The 18637-nt window shown below is 38.7% G+C and overlaps 1 protein-coding gene and 1 long non-coding RNA gene across 16 annotated transcripts in view; one reads left to right on the top strand and one right to left on the bottom strand.

Annotated features, from left to right (window-relative positions):
- Positions 1-18637, top strand: part of LOC140530917 (uncharacterized) — a 1083438-nt gene that overhangs the window by 586330 nt on the left and 478471 nt on the right. The gene's annotated exons all lie outside the window — the stretch shown is intronic.
- LOC140531009 (A-kinase anchor protein 9-like) overlaps positions 1-18637 on the bottom strand; it is a 63758-nt gene that overhangs the window by 37443 nt on the left and 7678 nt on the right. The window contains exons 3-4 of the mRNA XM_072650210.1: positions 10580-10825; positions 557-601 (exon numbers count right to left, since the gene is read on the bottom strand). Of these exons, the coding sequence (XP_072506311.1) occupies positions 557-601; positions 10580-10825 (291 nt within the window). The remainder of the gene's footprint in view (positions 1-556; positions 602-10579; positions 10826-18637) is intronic.

The raw sequence follows: 18637 nt of genomic DNA, 5'->3' as shown, positions 1-18637 counted from the left end.
ACATGTCACTGATGTAGAAACAAGATATTTCTTACAATTATGCAATTTCTAGATCAGCTTTACTATCTAAAAAGAGTAACCCTATCTCAACACTTTTTCAAAATAAAAAATTAACATAATTAACAAGAATTCAAGCAGACATTAAATATTAAGAGAGAATTACAGAGCATATTCTACTTCACGTACATGTAGCAATCTTTCAGTTGTCACTTATGCTAGGAATACAATAATAGGAGATATATATGTGTATATGTAGACGTGTGTATACATACATGTTGGTACGTACATACATACACACACAACCACATAAATGGAAAATACAGAAACAATAATGGAAGGTCTAAGTGAATAAGACTGAAACGAGTCAAATAGATTTACTACTTTAACAATTTCAAGAGAGACCATAAGATAAAATAATTTAAAATGTTTTTTTAAATTTATCATCTTATGATATACTTTAAAAATAAAGTGGGGGAAGGGTTTGAGCCACTAGAAATATTTAAAACTCTTAGTTCAACTTTTTGATATCTGAAACACCAAGATCATTTAATCTTACCTCTGAACTATAATCATCCGTAGTAGTTGAAATTTCACTTTCCATCTAAAATTAAAACAAACAAAAATGTTATAATGTGTTTACTATTTTTATACTTTACTATAATTAACACGTAGAAAGTTTAAAAATCTCTAAAAACAAGTCAAGTGTTTTAAATTCTCATAACCTGATCTGAAAATTACGAATGTCTTTCAACATGGTGAGATGTTCGAGACTTGTCATGAGGTATTTTCACGAAGGGCAGCTAGGCTAGAGGCCTTGACCTGGAGTCTGGAAGAGTCATCTTCCTGAATTCAAACCTGGCCTCAGACACATACTAGCTGCATGATCCTGGACAAGTCACTCAATCTGTTTACCTCCATTTCCTCAGCTGTAAAACGAGCTGGAGAAGGAAATGGCAAACCCCTCCAGCACTTCTGCCAGGAAAACCCAAAACGGGAGCGTGAAGAGCTGGATGTGACTGAAATGACTTAACAACAAAAAGTTTTTTATTAAACATATAATACCATAGATTACTTCCATTTACAATGCCTAGGACAGTGTTCTATACCATCCAATTGAACAAAGGATTAGTGTACATTGCATAGATTAAAAAATAAATCACATTCTATTGATCTTTACCTAAAGGAAACTTAGAAAGCTGCTTTCACAGAAATCTCACTACTTTGACAGGAAGAACTACAGAAATTTAGAGCTGAAGGGAATTTTGAAATGAGCTAATTTTTTTAAAAAAGATGGTTTATTCATTCAACAAACATTTATAAAATGCCCTTCATCTTAGTCTATTAAAATATTTATCCTGCCTGTGCTATCAGAAAAACCTGGACTTCCACGAGCTGATGCAAAATGAAACGTACAGTGTACAAAGTAACAGTAATATTCTAAGATGATCAGCTGTGAAGGATTTTGCTATTCTCAGTAATATGATGATCCAAGACACCTAGAAAGGTCTTATGATGAAAAATGGTATCCATCCCCAAAGAAGGAACTGACGGTTGCTAAAACTTGCAGCCCTTGTCTGCACTTGGTGGTGTCTCATTGTTCATCTTTCCATTCCCAGTGCTGAGAGTGCCCGAGCTAAGGCACCCTACCACCCAAATCCCCAGGTCCACTTCTGCCCGGGGCTCCTCCCGGCACCTCCATTCCTTCCCGTCACTGCATGGCTCCCTGCTCCCCCCTCCTGTAGCTCTCCCTCGCCCTGCTCTGCAGCCAGTTTCTCAGTCCCCATCTCCCTTGCTCCCTCCTTGGGGCGATCCCAGACGCTGCTCTTCTCCACGCAGATGCCCAGAAACTTCACGTTTTCCTACCACTTTGTTATTATCGGGCATCAGTTGCTCCCAGAACAGTATTTCATCTATTTCCCCCTGAAACAAAATGACTTGCAGAGCCATAGAAGCCTCCAGGAAAACAACCAGGGTGAGTGAAAGAAGAGAGAGGAGTGGTGGAGACTCATTCCTCCTACAAGTGTGCTCACCGCCTTTCTAGCCTTCCAGGTTTGTAACTTTGGCACTATACTTGACTCCTTAATCTCTCCTACCCCACATTTCCTATCACTGGCCAAATATTTCTGTTTCTAGTTATACATCTTAGCATACAACCCTTTCTCGAGACTCACACAGCCTCCACCTTAATTCAGGCCCTCACTACTTTTCACCTAGATTCATTGGTTTTTGCCTGTCAGATAATATGGAAGAGCTCTGTTTAGCTTTTAAAGCTCCTTTCTTTTTAACTGGCCCCGCCTGTCTTTCTGGTCTCCCAGAACCTTCTTTACGCTGCTGATTCTTGTCTTGCAGCCTGGGCCCTGGCCCTCCCACAGGCCTACGATGCATTGTCCCTCCTCACTGTGGCCTAAGAGAATCCCTTCATTTCTTTAACACACATATAAAGCAGCATCTTCTGCAGGAAGCCTTTTTTGATCTCTCCAACCGCTGTCTTCTCAAATTACTTTGTATTTAACTAACTTGCATTCATTTTCCTTACGTTTATTCTAAATGTTTGTACATATTCTTGTTGTCTCCCCGTCAGAATATAAGCTCCTTAAGAGTAGAGATTGCTTCGTTCTTTCTATTTCTGTTCCAAGCACCAAGCACGCTGTAGGCATTTAATAAATACTTGATGAATCATTGACTGACTGACTGATACGGAGACAGGCAAGTATACAGGATGTAACTTACAACAATTTAAAACTTGTCAAGCCTAACTTGAACGACTACCACTACCACTTCAGTATAGGGAAGCTTGGTGGTGCAGTGGATAGAGCATGGGGCCTGGAGTCAGAAACACTGCTCATCCTGGCTTCAAATCCAATCTCAGGCACTTCCTAGCTAAGTGACCCTGGGAAAGTCACTTAACCCTGTGTTTGCCTCAGTTTCTCATCTGTAAAATGAGCTAGACAAGGAAATGGCGAACCACTCTAGGATCTTTACCAAGAAAACCCCAAGTGAGGTCACGAAGAGTGGGCTATGACTGAAAACAACTGAACAAATACACATGTGTATGCATATAGAGACATACATGCATGTCTATCACATAGGCACATCAAGTTTATGTTCATACGTATACATATAGACAAAATACACATTTTATGGAGGCAGCTAGGTAGTTCGGTGGATAGAGCACTGGGGCTGGAGTCAGGAAACCCTAAGTTAAAATCTGGCCTCAGATACTCACTGGCTGAGTGACCCTGGGCAAGTCACTTAACCTCTATGTGTCTTAATCTACTGGAGAAGGAAATGGCTAACCACTCCGGTACCTTTGCCATGAAAGCCTTATATGGGGGTCACAAAAAGTTGGACATGACTAAATGATTGAACAACTAACCACTTCTGGGATTCATCTAAATATAAGTGATACTTTCAGAAGGAATCTATAAAGAATTACTAAAGTTTGAAAGTCCTGCACAAATGAAAGACTCTGCAGTATGGGTGGTAATTTCATAAATGCTATTCATCAAAGGCAAGAGCTTTAGTTGGCATCCAATAAATGAATTTGAATTTATGGGCCACAGCTTACATCATAAAAATGGCACCTGGACAGTGAAGCAGTATGCATAATAATGGCTAAAAAGAATAGATTTGCCAGTAGCTGGACAAATGTAATCCAAAGGGCATACTAATAAAACTGATGTTATATAATGCCTTACAATTATTTTCTAGTTTTTCAGAATAAAACTGGAAAATAATTGTAAGGCATTATATAACATCAGTTTTATTCTCAAAACACTCTATTATCATCTCCTTTTTACATACATAGAGAAACTGAGGTAAATAAGATTAAGTGGCTTGTTTGGGGCAGAATTTGAACTTAGGTCTTCCAGACTTCATCCACATCCAACACTATCCACAGTGTCACGGCTGCTTTTAAGGTGAGTGTTTAAAACGAGAAGGGAAAGGGAAAGTCAAGCTTGACACAGAATGGAACAACAGTAGTGGCACCTACACATTCACAACAGCCAAGGTGTAAGAAAGAAGCCAGAAATAAAATTGATAGCTCCAAAAGCTGCAACAAGTACACAATGGCATACAAAGTGTGGGTGACAAGCAAAACTGACTAGTGACCCCAATGTCAGAAGGTAAATTTGACTTCATAATTGCCAGTGAGGGGAGATAAGACTTAGATCTAGAATACTTTCTGGAAGCACGCATCTTATTCAAAAGGAAAAGAATGGGGAGAGTGCTGATTTTAAGAGAATATACTTATATTTTCTTCACCTGCGCTAGGTGGAGCAGTAGATAAGACTGCTGAATCCCTTGGCAAGTCACTTAACCTCTGGTCTGCTTCATTTTCCTCATCTCCCAGGGCTGCTGTGGGATAATATTTATAAAGCACTTGGCAAACCTTACAGTGCTGTATACATGCTAGCTATTATTCTTATACTTATTATTGGAGGAAATCTATAAGCCAGAAGGGGGAAACATGGATGAGGATCAGCAGGGGCAGGGGTTGACGTAAACCTCAAAAACTTCGTTTCAAATTAGGAACATAATCGAGAAGTCTTCAGCGTAAAACTGAACTTGACTGATGAGTCTTCTGGGCATCCACACTGATTCTCCTTCCTTCCACAATCATAGATATCCTTATTTGTTTCTATACTTTAGAGCTAATCCCTCACTAAGGCACCAGTGAGACAAAAAGTTAGAAAGGTAGAACTGAAAACACTTTGCCCTAATTAGATGTGTGAATATTAGTTCCTGGAAGGAACTGATTATTTTTCCTTTTTCTTTATGTCCCCAGCATTTGGCACAATAGTTCATGCTTAATAAATACCTGTTGATTAAGGGAAATTAAAGTCTCAAATACATGTGACTAGAAAGGGAGTGGTGTCCTATAGAGAAAAAGGGGGTAGGTGGAGGTGGGCAAGGAAAGACAAGTTCTGTTTTGGACGCAGAAAAGTTGAGAAGCCTACAAAACATCACAGAAGGGGAGAGGAAACACAAACCATGATCTACTGAAAGCGCTCTGCCACACACTATCTATATCTCTCAACCTACCGAGCCCTCAGATAGGACTAAATCATTTCTGGCCCTTCAAGAGTCATCTGCTAATTCTACATCTCTTTCAAAGTATTCTAGAGTCTGGATTAAATGAGATGTATGTGTAGTACTTAGCAAAGCTAAAAGTGTCACCTAAGTATTAGTTATTATTCAAAATAATTTCATAGCAAAGTATGGTGGAAAAGTAAGTCCCACTTCTACCACTGATTAGCTGGGCAAGCACCTTCAGCTCTATAAGCCTCAGTTTCCTCCTCTGAAAGAGGGAGATAACAACATTTTGTACAATACAACCTACTTTATGAGACTGTGGGAAGAAATGCACTTTGGAAATTTAGTCTAAAACTGGTTAGTGTAAGTAAGCTTTTGCGTGTGTGTTCGTCCTTCGTTGCCGAAGAAGACCATGTCATCAGAGAAATAATGACATGACTTGCACTTGACTTTGTTTTCAATGAGGGAGGGTTGGGCAGGTCATCAGCCTCACTTCTCCTCCAGAGCCATCTGAATCCAGTGACCAGATATTCATCAGGATGACTGGAGATGACCCAGGATGAGGCAACTGGGGTTACGTGACTTGCCCAAGGTCACACAGCTAGTGAGTGTCAAGTGTCTGAGGTGAAATTTGAACTCAGGTCCTCTTGACTCCTGCACTGGTGCTCTATCCATTGCACCACCTAGCTGCCCCTAAGTAAGCTTTTATTGTGTTGGTGAATCTCCAAGAGACACTAGAAATAGGTTGAAGGTCTTTAGTTTGAACTTGTAATATGAAAATATTATCATGGGATCTTCAGAATTTAGAGATGTTAAAAAATGTAAAAAAAAAGATGTAAAAAAAAAAAACAAAAACCTGTCACTGTGCTGCCAGAAAGCAGAAATAAGGAGTATTTTTTCAGTTCTGTATCTGCAACTATAATAACAACTCCTCTGATTTGCTTGGAGTTTTTAAAAGTTTAGAACATAACATTAACTTTTCTCTCAAAACAACTGTGGGAAAATCGCAGGACCATAAACGCAGAGATAGGTGAGCCCTTAGAGACCCTCTAGTCCAATGCCCTCAGGATTATCCCTCTTTTAAAAAAGCAGAGGCTACCTATCCACCAAGGGTCACAGCTGAGACTAGAACTCAGATCTCCTAATTCTAAGCCTGGTGCTTTTTCATTTATACTTTGAACACTTAGATATGCATTTAAGAGTCCCCCACATTCAAATGAACACATAACCCTGGGGTTTTCAAGCCTCTGCTAACAAAGAGTAAAAAGACATGACTCCCAGCTCTGCTTCTGATTTTCTCTGGAACTTCCCTGGGCACCTGGGCTCTACTTCTCCTGAAACACCATGTGGTCATGCCAGCTTCCTTATCCCCCTGGATCTCCATATTGGAGAGGGCCTGGGCCAGCCCACCTCCATTCCCTTTCTGGCTCTGCTCCTGACTCTCTCACCATTATTCCCACCCTCCCTCCTCACTTTTCACTTCCCTTTTGTATGGTGCTATGCAGCTCCTCAATGAGGGCAGGGATGGTCTTTCTTTTAACTCAGATCTCTATCTCCAGTACCTGCTTCCTCCAAGGCCTGACTTGTGGCTGTTCTCTGGGTAAATGACTAAACCTCTCAAAGTCTCAGCTTCTTACTCTGTCCTGGGGAGGTTTCTAAAAGAAGCACAAACTAGAGACCTGATAAATACCCTAAAGGGGTTGGACGATCTTTTTTTCCCCAAGCAGCAACATCCCGTCCCTTGGCTTGACAGATAATACTAGAAACCTAAAAGAGCAGCAGCTGATGCATTTTTTACAACAAAACTGCAGGACAGTAAAATGCTGGTTCTATAGGGTGCCTAGGTAAAAAGGCCCTGGCTCTGGGCTTCTGGAGGAAACAGGAGAGCTTCAAACTGTTCAGGAGAAAATTCCCAGTACCTTCATAAAAATCCCATATCCTCAAAAAGACCTTGGATTTTTTTGGGGGGAGGGGTGTTCAGTTGCAAGACCTTGCTTGACTAAACTGTTACCTTTTCCTATCAATATGTATGAGGTGGGATTATAAAAGAACAATTTCATTTTTGAATTAGCATAAATTTAAATTTCCAAATGAGGCTTCAAGGAGTCATCTTGGGAGGATACAATTATTCCAACTACAATGCTACTGTTCAAAAATATTTTTTCTAACTCTTTTTGGAACTGACATCGAGGCTTACTTAGCACACTGTCATTGGTGGCTGGTATTCAGTCCTTTGACAAAGGAGAATCTATTGGAAAAATCACTGGTATTGGAATAAAAGTACTGAGGGTTCAAATCACTGGTTCAAGCCTCTGGCTCTGTGTCTCAGAACCTCAGTTTCCTCGTATGTAAAAATGAAGACAATAATACTTGTACTACCAACCACAAGATTGTGAAAATGGCACTTTGAATTGGGTTTTACTTCGATGGCAAGCACACATGGGAATGTCATATGCTGGATGGGCTAGTTAGTATAAAGAGGTTTTTGTGGAGAAGGCTGGCATATATATATATATATATATATATATATATATATATATATAAAGTAATGGACTTTTAAACTCCTTAAGGATTAAAAGAAGCATCCTGTTTTTAAAAAAAAATTATTTTCATTTGTCAACATTCACTTCCACAAAATTTTGAATTTCAAATTTTCTCTCCATCTCTACCCTCCCCCAACCCCAGGACAGCATGTAATCTCATTACCCTCTCCTCCAATCTACCCGCCCTTCTCTCAGCACTTCCTCCTTTATCCCCTTCCCTTCTATTTTCCTGTAGGGCAAGATAAATTTCTATACCCCATTGCCCATATATCTTATTTCCTAATTGCATGCAAAAACAATTTTTAACACTCTTTTTAAAGATTTGAGTTCTACATTCTCTCCCATCTCTCATCCCTATCCACCTTCATTGAGAAGGTAAGCAATTCGATAAAGGTTATATATGTGTAGTCATACAAAACATTTCCCTGACAGTCACGTAGTAAAAGACTAACTATATTTCCCTCTATCCTGTCCTGCCCTCCATTTATTCTATTCTCTCCCTTCACCTGTCCCTCTACCAAAGTGTTTGCTTCTGATTTTCACTTTCCCTAGTCTGCAAACCCTTCTATTATACCCCTCCCTTCTCTCCTTCCCCCCTACTTTACTATATGGTAAGATAAACTTCCATACCCAGCTGAGCATGTACATTATTCCTTCCTGAAGCCAAATCCGATGAAAGTAAGGCTCACTTATTCCCTCTCACTTTCCCCCTCATTCCCTCCATTGTAAAAGTTCTTTCTTGTCTCTTTTATGTGAGATGATTTACTATACTGTAGCTCTCCCTTTCTCTTTTTCCCAGTACATTCCTCGCAACTCTGAATTTTCTTTTTTAGATATCACCCCTTCATATTCAGCTCACCCTGTGCCCTCTCTCTTTTTTTTTCTTGTTACAGTATTCTCCATTCCAGACTAAAATTCCCCCGATTATCCTCTGAATCAGGAGGAAAATATAACTCCTTTGATACCATACATCCTGGAAGAAGTCAGCGTTAGTGTTCTGTTTTACCTCCAAAGATAACACCCTAGATACCTGATTCTCAAATTTTGCTGACACCATAGCAACCCGGTGAAATTTTAAAATTCTGAGGGAAACATGGACACAAACACCACAGGAAATGAGGATGGTGGTGTTAAATCTAATTCCAATGTTTAAGAAATTGTGCCTAAAAAGTATACACATCCCACTTTGAAGTAACTATGGTAATTTAAGAACAAAATAAAAAAACTTTTTTTTTCACTTTATGTGCATTATTTTTTCAAATAGTTATTACTAAGTTGTTAGGATAGGAATACTTATGAAGTTGTTTGGAACTAAGTACTTAATACGCAATACAAATACTTAATAAGTACTGGGTATTTCTTCTGGCCTAGAGAGCACTCTGAGACAACACAAAGTTTGAGAGCCTTTGCTCCAGATACTGAGAAGTGGAACAAGGAAAATTCTTCTCACACACAAGTTTTTGTAGCTACACCTACAAACATACTCAAAATATGACAATGGGTGAAAGGAGGTATGCTATTTCATTTGATGAAAATGCTAATTAGTTAGCTATTAAATTTTGTTTTTTTAAACCTTATTAAGGCTATTAAGCAATCCAAATTATTGCAAAATTAGTTCAATTGCTACTTAAATGTAAAAAGATGTTACAATTTTATCAAGTTAATAAAACGCCAACTTAAGAAATTTAATTTCTCCAATGGATCTAATGTAGATAAATGAGTTATAAATTTGTATCTCTCAGACTAATTTGAAAAAGACGTCAGGTCTAAACACTATTTGTCCACAGTTGAGGTAAGTGTAGTAGGTACATGACCCTGACAACAAGCCTCATGCTACACCCAGATGGGAAAATATGATGCCAACTCTGTATAAAACTACTTAGGTGTCTTCCTTTCCATTCTAAGTAACCACTAGCCTATAATGTCCTTGAATGAGCAGATAAAAAGGGAACCAACCAGAATTAGGCCATTTATTTTTATGATGACTGTTTCAATGAGGACCAGAGGCATTTCCCAAAAGTAGTCAGATGAAAAGTACATTAACACAGAAAAAGACCAAAAACAGTTCAGAAAGAGTCACAGAATGATTTTGTTATCATTTTATATATGAATTTAATATATCTCTTTAAAAAACAATGTATATAACAGGAGTTCAAGGCTTTGTGTATAATCAACTTTTTTGTTCTCATTTGCATATTTAAATGCTTGCTGATAACTTTTCATAGTAAAAAGCAAAACATTTTTAAAAGAAAGTACAGGTATTGCTTACGTAAGAAATATGAATATCCAAACGGGATCAAAAAAGCAAGGAATTCAGAGGTGAAAGTGACCTTACAGATTATCAGGGTTATTAAGCTCTTAATTTTAAAGATAAGAAAGTGGAAGCTCAGACAAGTTAAGTGACTTACCCTAGCTCACAGAGCTAGAAGTTGAACTTGAATTCTCTGAATCTTCTGTCCCTCAAAAACTCCCCTTCCCACCTTATAAAATTGCATTTCTTTCTTTTCCAAGCAAAAGAAACACTATTATTCCTTTTAAAAAAGTATATAGGACACTTTATCACATTGAAATAATTATTTCTAACTCCATCCATCTCCTATTGTAAAATACAAAAAATCTACCAGCAACTTTATAGATGCAAACAACTTTACTGGTTTTCTATTATATTTACGATCTTGAACTACTTTTTAAAAAAACTTCATTTTCCACCATTAGTTGTTTTGTAGCTATTTTCAACAAAAGAATATCTGTGTATTTAGCTTATCTGAAAAATGAATGTTATGTAATAAAAACAAAAAACATCAATAAAAGTTGAAAAGAAAAAAAATCCAATGTGTGTTTGTATTTTACAAAGAAGGACACTCATTTTTAAGTATGACCACTTGTGAAATTAAAGAAATAAAGAAAATATTAAATGGTACCAAAATGAATAAGGGATGTTACTGTTGTTATCATTACAAAAGTTTCATTCAAAAATCTTTTTCAATCTGGATACTTACTTCAATAGTGTAGGACTGGTCATGTTTGATTATTTCTCCAGTATGTAAAGTTCTCGTTATATCAGGAGTCACTGATGCTCCTCTCTGAGAACTAGTCATGTACAACTCATCACTCTGTGACTGATCAATACTAGAAGTATGTGAAGATTCTTCACATTTTTTAGCTGATGGCTTTTTCTTCCCTTTCTGCTGTTTGGAAGAATTCTGTGCCTCAGCCCGAGCTTTCTTTAGCTGATACTGGGCAAGCTACATTAAAAAAAAAAAAAAAAGAATTAATTTGGAAAATTTCCTATTTTATTGCCAATAAGTTCTATCATATAAAAGCTTCTGACTCACTTCTTAAAGGATCAAAATAATGATATTAAGATATTAAAATGCTACAAAATTAAAAATATATATTCTGAATGAATTTCAACATAAGTTTAATCAATTACAAATAAAATGAAATAATAAATAATAAATTTTTGACAGTCAAAGATTTCACACTACACTCAATAACTAGCACAGTGATCTGTACACAGTAGGAGCTTAATAAGCATATGTTATAATGTAGTGTTGCAATTTAATGTAGGCCCACTCAAGGATAAAATTTTGGGAAGCATACTTTTAAAATCTATTAAGTCAAAGCACAAAATCAACACTACATTTTAAAATAATTCAATATATAATTCGACTCGACAAGCACTTAGGTATCTACTATGTCCAAGGCACATGGAGATGGGATGGGGATGCAGGACACCAAGAAAAAAATGAAAAATATTCCCTGTTCTCAAGAAGCTTAATATGTTTACAAACTAATTTGAGAAGGGAGAGAACGCTAAAGTTCGAGGAATCAAGAAAACCTTCCTTTTTGTAGGAGGTGGTGCCTAAGCTATACCTTGGGGAAATTAAGGATTCTAAGCATCAGAGAGGAATCAGCAAGTATTGTATGACTAGGCCTGTGCAAAAGCAGAGTCGCAGAGGTTCAGGGAAAAAGTACATACATGAGTTTGGCAAAAATGAATCATGTAAGGAAAATGCAAAAGGTGCCTAGAAGTTACACCATAAGCAGGCTTTAAAGACCAATCAATTCATCAACAAGACTTAGTAGATATAATAAGTATACCTTGGGATATACCCATGCTTAGCAAGCAGGAGGCAGAAGATGATCTAGCGGTAAAATGAGAAAGAACAGTCCCGGAAGAGGGAAATCCAGAGAAAGCAGCTAACTAACAAAGAACATTTCACCAATTGTTAAGCTCCCCAAAAGAGAGCCAGGGAAAAGTATGACTTGTTATTGAAACCATTCCATCTTATTCCCTTGTGAGGGTGAAGTATTCAAATGATGGCTAAACTCAGGGTTTCAAGAGTGGTAACAAGGACATAAATGGACAGGGTTATATATAACTCAAGCTCCAGGCCCCACTTTAGGAAAACTGAAGACACAGAAGAGATGACTTACGAAACAAGTTTAGGAACCAATTCTCTTTATAAAGGGATTTAGCTGCAAAGTTCCTTTCATACTTCCCAGATACATGTAACTGTGGATCATTAACTATTACACACAGACACAAAAACTCGAAGAGAAAATGTCAGAGGAGGCATTACCAACGAAAACGTCACCTGAAGCAGAGATAACACAGCTGAAATTATAATATAACTGCAGGAACTGACTTCACAAAAATAAATTTTGCAGTTCTTCTCCAGTTAAGTACTGCTGTAGCATCTCTAGGCATACCTTACTTTCACACAATGACTGCAACTGAAGATATTTAAATCAAGGATTTTAAAATTTTATGTCGAAACATCTTCAGTGCAAATGACTATTTAAGAGGATACTAAAATTAGAAGAAATGTTGAGCTTTGCATATAAGTGACCATGGATTTCTGAAGGCCTCAAGTTTTTCAGCAACCTGGAAATGCTTTAAGAATGGCCCCATGACCCCAATGGCCCACCACAAAGTTACCAGGAGGAAGAGCAAGTTTTGTCCCACAGCAACACAAAAGAGTTTCTCCTAAGATATGAAGAGGAAGAGGGAAAGCAGGGGCTGGGGATTTGATGTGTGTCCATGAGAGAGTATCATCACCAACAAAATTACAGATCCCTGAAGTGATGAAATTGGATTTTTAGGACATGTCCTTGGTAAATTAGATGATGTCATATGAGATGATCATGACCTTCCAGGACATGGCCTATGATGCCTTTGTCAAAATTCCGTGGCTATTTGGAACACAGGTCTGACTCAGTGTGGCAAAGGTTACCTTTTTCTTGTAAGAACTTCATCATCATTTGAAAAGAAATGAAATATTTAAAGGGGAATTACTTACCTTAGAAGGTAAGATGAAAGCATAAGTGTGGCTTCAGCCTGCCTTATGGACAATCTTTTTTTCTGACTGATTTACCTTTTAGGGCTCAGGCACACTAATCATGAGGTTTTACAAATCCCTGTATAGAAGTCCTTTTTACTTGAGAATAATTTCTTTTACAAATTTAAACTTGTTTTCTTTGTCTGACTAGCTTTGGGCAAAATTGGGACTCATGGCAAGAAAATTTCTGTCCCTAAGATTTCAACTCTGAATACTTTAAGAGGGAATGGAGATATTTCTGTCTAAATATTGAGAAGAATGATCTCTGAGGTGAGACCTTGGATATCTTTCATGCCTTCTTGTAGACAAAATGGAAAGAAATGAGCTAAATAAGAGTACATTTACACCAAGCGTTCTTAATCTGGAGTCAAAGAATTTGTTTTGTAAATATTTTGAATGGTGTATTTCAATGTAATTGATTTTCTTGTAATCCTTTGTATTTTCTTGTATGCATTTAAAAACATTATTTTGAAAAGATATGTAGGTTTCACCAGACTGTCAAAGCTCAAGACACAAAAAAGGTTAAGAACCTCTGACAGATTTCACAACTGGCTGAATGGCTATCAGCCTAGAAAAAGGTCCACAGTAGAGCATCCAGGGATCTGTGATTGGCCCCATGCTATTTAACATTGTTTAAAAAAATAATTGGTTGGGATGAAAGCATAGGAGGTATACAGATCAAATCTACAAATGAAGAAATCATGGGAAGATGGCATAGAGGTTTCCGAGGGGCAGCTATCCTGCTACTCCCACCATCCCTGCAACCCTTGTGGCTGCTATACGTTAGGTATGCAGTTTCTAAAGTTAACCCCATGTTAGTGTCCTGGGAGAATCTCATAACTACAGGGTGTTGAGGCCTATAAATAAGACTAGCTTCAAGGTCCAAGAAAGTGAGGGGATGACAATAGAGTAATGGAAAGCTTGGGGGACAAGAAAGGACAGAAAATAATAAAAATTAATACTGCACAAGAGGACAGAGCTAATAAAGAAAAGGAGTAAGAAAAGGGGAGAGCACAGACTCAAATGCAAAGGCTTTTCGAAATACTCTTCTTCAAGACCTCTTCCTTTAGGGTACCTAAATCTAGTGCCCTATCTACTATGCCACACTACCCCTCAAGTAAAAGGTAGGTCAATTTTAAAACTGCATTAAAAAATTTTTTTTTGTGAAGAGCAGTAGCTGTAGAGAGGTACAGAAGGTTGAGGACTGAAAAAGGACATCCGATTTAAGTTAAACTGCCACTGGTGACTTTTTGAAAGGGCAGTTTCAGTAAAGGGAGTGAAGAAGAAGAGGCAGAAAATGAAGATACCTTTTTCTTGGAGCCTGACACTGAAAGCGGTGGGGGAAGAAAGGAAGGAAGGGAAGTGTGAAATGAAAGTTAAGGCATGTTTGTAGACAGCAGTGACAAGTCAGGGGAAAGGAGAACGAAGGTGAGCAAGCTTTGGGAAGATATTGGAGAGAGAGAATGGAAACTCAAGGCGGAGTGTGGGGGGGTGCCAAACAAGAGCAGAAAGTGGCAAAGTCTGGTCAGAGACCACAGTGCCAGGGCAAGGATAGAGAAGCCTGGCCACAGAAGGGAGGGGCACTGGAGAGGGCCTACAAAGCCTCAAAGGAAGCTAGGCAGCAGTCAGAGATTGTGAAGTTCCAGACAAGAGGGGCAAGAAACGAGAGGAGACTGATGTGGAGCCTAGACAAAGTAGAGCATTTCTTCTAAGAAAACTGTGGATTTTGGGGATGGAGGGCTAGTATCACCGGCTTTCCCATAACATAGGCACTGGCACAGAAGGATAATTTCTGAGCATACGAAGAACTAGCCAAGCAGATTCCACACATTTATTCTGGGCAGCTATGGCTAACTGATTCTATGGCCATAGAATCAGAAATGAATGAATGGAAAAGCCCAACTCAAAAAAGAATTTTAAGCAGAAAGGGCCTTAGGAGAGTAAGCAGATATTCTGGGAAGAAGGCTATGAGAATTCCGATCTTTTTCTACCTCTGAGGACAGAATAGTAGAGGAAGATGAGATGGACTGTAGTGCTTCACAGGAAATTCTCTTTAGATACTTAAAAGGTCGACATGTTCTCACTATGGAACTGAGTAAAGTGAAGGAAACCTGTAGTTTTCTAGCTGTCTGAGGGCTGGGGATTTGGGGACCCCAGTGAAAAAGGAAAAATGATAGTAGCATGAAATCTGAAAGAAGTGATGAGCCAAACTAATGAAAAAAACAAGGTTACAGGGCAAGAGTGCTTCTAGTAGCTTACAACTTATAAAAACTATCCTCTGATCCAGACCACCTTTTCTTTCAGGACAGTGCAGTTATAAATCCAAATTTAAGTCAGAATACAAATTTTAAAATAATTATATGTTTAGTGAGGTCTTGCCTTGCTCACTCTGAGTCACAAGTTGTTGGGAGTTACAGGTTCTGTCCTCCCTCTTGGTTATCCCTGAAGCTGGGACTCAGGTTAAAGAACAATCCTGCCCTGCAGCCTCAGAGAAGAGAGGAGATATAAGAGAAATGAAAAGATAAGAGGACCTCTTTGCATCCTAAAAGAGTGCATCAGAAGGGCTTACTTCAAATGTTAGAGGAAGGTGGAACCGAATGGCTACAAATTCACCTTGGACATACATGGAGTGGAAAAGAGGCCCTTTTGAAAGGATCAGGAAAAAGTTGCCCCTTTGGTCAACTGAAAAGACCTTTTCATGGAAGGCGGGCCAGTAAGGTAGAAGAATACATATCACTTCTTATCAATCACACTAAACTTCAAAAAAAAAAATCCTAAAAGTAGCTCAAAGGAACAGGTGCAAGACCAGTTACCTCACTTGTATGTTGCTGAACTAGTCTAAACCTCATTTGACCCATTTGGCCCATTCAATATTTAATCTCAAAAAAGTAGCCAACTGTGGCACTATCATAAGATAGTTATGCATATCTTTAAAAGAGCCCTCAGAATGATGAAACAAGAAAACCTCACAATAAGGATAAATACATTATTGATACTTGTCTGTGTTCATACTCAGAAATATTCTCAAGGTCATTTGGACATTAGGACAGATTAACTCAGTTGAGCATGTAATCCTAGGTTCTTGAAGGCTAAGAAAGCAGAGACCAGGCTCAGCAGGCCCGTAGCAGCCTTCAGGCCCTACAAAGAAGGATTTCAGTGGCCCAGCAACAAGATGTGTCTACTTTACAAGGTCCAGCTAGTGAAGTAAAGAGAAGTTCATCACCAGTAGCTAGCCACTTGGTGATTAATTCTTCAGTCACAGCAATTAATAAAACAAAGAAAAATATAAAATGGTTCCAGTCCTACCTAATACCACTTCTGCTTCAAAAGTAATAGAAAGGGGGCCAAGGGTGCTAAGAATCACATTTTTGAAAAATGCACACAAATACCAAATGTTCATAAAGTAAATGTACTTTTGGAGCGGAGGGTAAGAGAGGAACAGTTTGAGGGAACAGGAAAGGCTTCATGTAGGACATGGCACTTGAGCATAAGGTCCAGAAGAAGTTAGGGATTTGACAAGGTCAAGTGAGGCAGCTCAGCCAGTGCAGAGGCACAGACATAGGAGATGGGATTTCCCACAGCAAGGAGGCCATTTTGGCTAAAATGTAGCACGTATCAAGTGATATAATATACAATAAGTCTGGAAATGAGGGTTGGAGCCAGGTAACACAGAATTTTAAATACCTAGCAGAAGAATTTACATTTGATAGTAGAGGCAATAGTGAGGTATTTTAAAATAGAGGAAGGACAATAATTAGACCTACATTTCAGGAACATCCCTGATGTCTGTGCAGATGATGGATTAGAGAGGGGAAGGACTTGGGGCAACAAGACCGATGGGAAGGCTATTGAAATACTCCAGGACAGAAACTATGAGGATCTGAACATGGGTGGTGGCTCCCTATGTAGAAAGGAGACTGATGACAAAGACTCTGTGGAGAACTCGCAAGACTGAGGAACTGACTGGTATGGGAAGTGAGGGGCAGTCAAGTTTCAAGGGTGACTGAAAGGTTGTGAGATCTTTGTTCGATGACTAACAAATGGAACTGAAGGAACAAAATACCATTTGTAACATTCTCACTACAAATTAATCCAGAAGGCAAAAGAAGTTAACAATGCAAGGATGGCCCACAGGTTCCCCTTTTAGAAGCATTAAGTGGGCCAGGTCTTGGTTTCTAGTCAGGGTGGCATCAGGAACCTGGTGAGATAGCCAGGAAATTAAACAAAGCCAGTCTTAACAAGAAGCCAACCCTAAGGTTGGCAGAACACCTTAGGTTGACTATTTCTTTTACTGTTTACAACAATCCTGTAAGTGCACTGCCATTATCATCCCCATTTCATGGATGAGAAAATTGCTAATAAGTATCTGAGGTAGGATTCAAATTCAGATCTTGGGCTAAAATGCTTTTGGGAAACTGGGTGACATTTTTTTTAATGATTCTAAGCCATTCTCTGGGGAAAAAAGGCTTACATTTTTGACATTAATATTATTCTGGTGATATACAGCTTTGATTTGTGTAACATCATAGTCTCCAAAAAAGTAACAATGGGCAAACCTAAAAGCAATGAACAGAGTCATGTACTGAGAACTAGTGACGATCAATGAACACACCACGGCATCCAGAGATCCTCAAGCCTCCATACAAGGTCAAGACAACATGGAGTCACATAAGAAGAGAAGTGGATGGACCTGTTTTGGAAATATCTATCACTGAAACACCAAGAAGTAAAAGGGGGGTAAGAGTGGAAGAGGCAAAGGAGGAGGAAGAGGGTAGTGGCAGTGTCACAACCTAGGTGTCATCGGTGACTTCTCTTTCACCTTCTCATATTTAATCTGTACGTAAGTCCTGTCAATTCTACCTTCACAATGTCTCTTTCTATATATAAACTCTCCTCTTTCTTCTGACACTGCTACCACCCTGGGTCCTAACCTTTACGACTTCATGCCTAGATTAGTGTTAACAGCCTTCTGGTTCATCTCCCTGCCTCATCTCGCCTCACACTCCAGTCCACCCTCCACTCAACTATCAAAGTGATCTTTCTAAATATAAAATATATAAAATTTGCAATCTATTCATCTCATTCAAGTTCCACTGCAACCCTCTGAGCCTGGTCTCTATTATCACCCCAATTTATGCATGGGTACAATGAGACCAAAAATGGTTAAGTAATTTGCCCATGGACAAAAGTATCATAGTTGAGATTAGAACTAAGGCCTCTCTGACTTTCAAGTCCAGTACCTATCCACTGTACAATCCAGCCTCTAAAAGCCGGAGCAGCTGAAGTCCACAGTTAAGTGATCGTGCCTTCATGGAGCTCATATTCTAATGAGACACACAATACTATCAACTACATGCAAACAGGATATATTCATGAGAATGATCTCAGAGCCAATTAAAATAACTATGAGGAGAGGTTGCAAAGAGGCAAATTTAGGATTCCTGTGAGGAACAACATCCTAATAATTTACCTGCCCCCAAGTAGAATGGGGTAGCTCTTAGGTAGTGGATTCCCTTTCACTAGAGGTCTTCAAAGGGTCCATGATCATTAAACCATAAAAAACCTATCTCAGTGCTCTCTGTATCTGACAATTACTGTAGCATTTCATATACAGACTTTCAGAGTTGGAAGGGACCTTAAATCCAACCCTTAATCCATTTTATAAATTTAGAACATGATACCAGGGAAGTGGATTCCATCAAAGGGTCACGC

The sequence above is a fragment of the Notamacropus eugenii genome, chromosome 3 (assembly GCF_028372415.1).
Source record: "Notamacropus eugenii isolate mMacEug1 chromosome 3, mMacEug1.pri_v2, whole genome shotgun sequence".
NCBI lineage: Eukaryota > Metazoa > Chordata > Mammalia > Diprotodontia > Macropodidae > Notamacropus > Notamacropus eugenii.
This window is presented reverse-complemented; position numbering and strand designations above follow the sequence as displayed.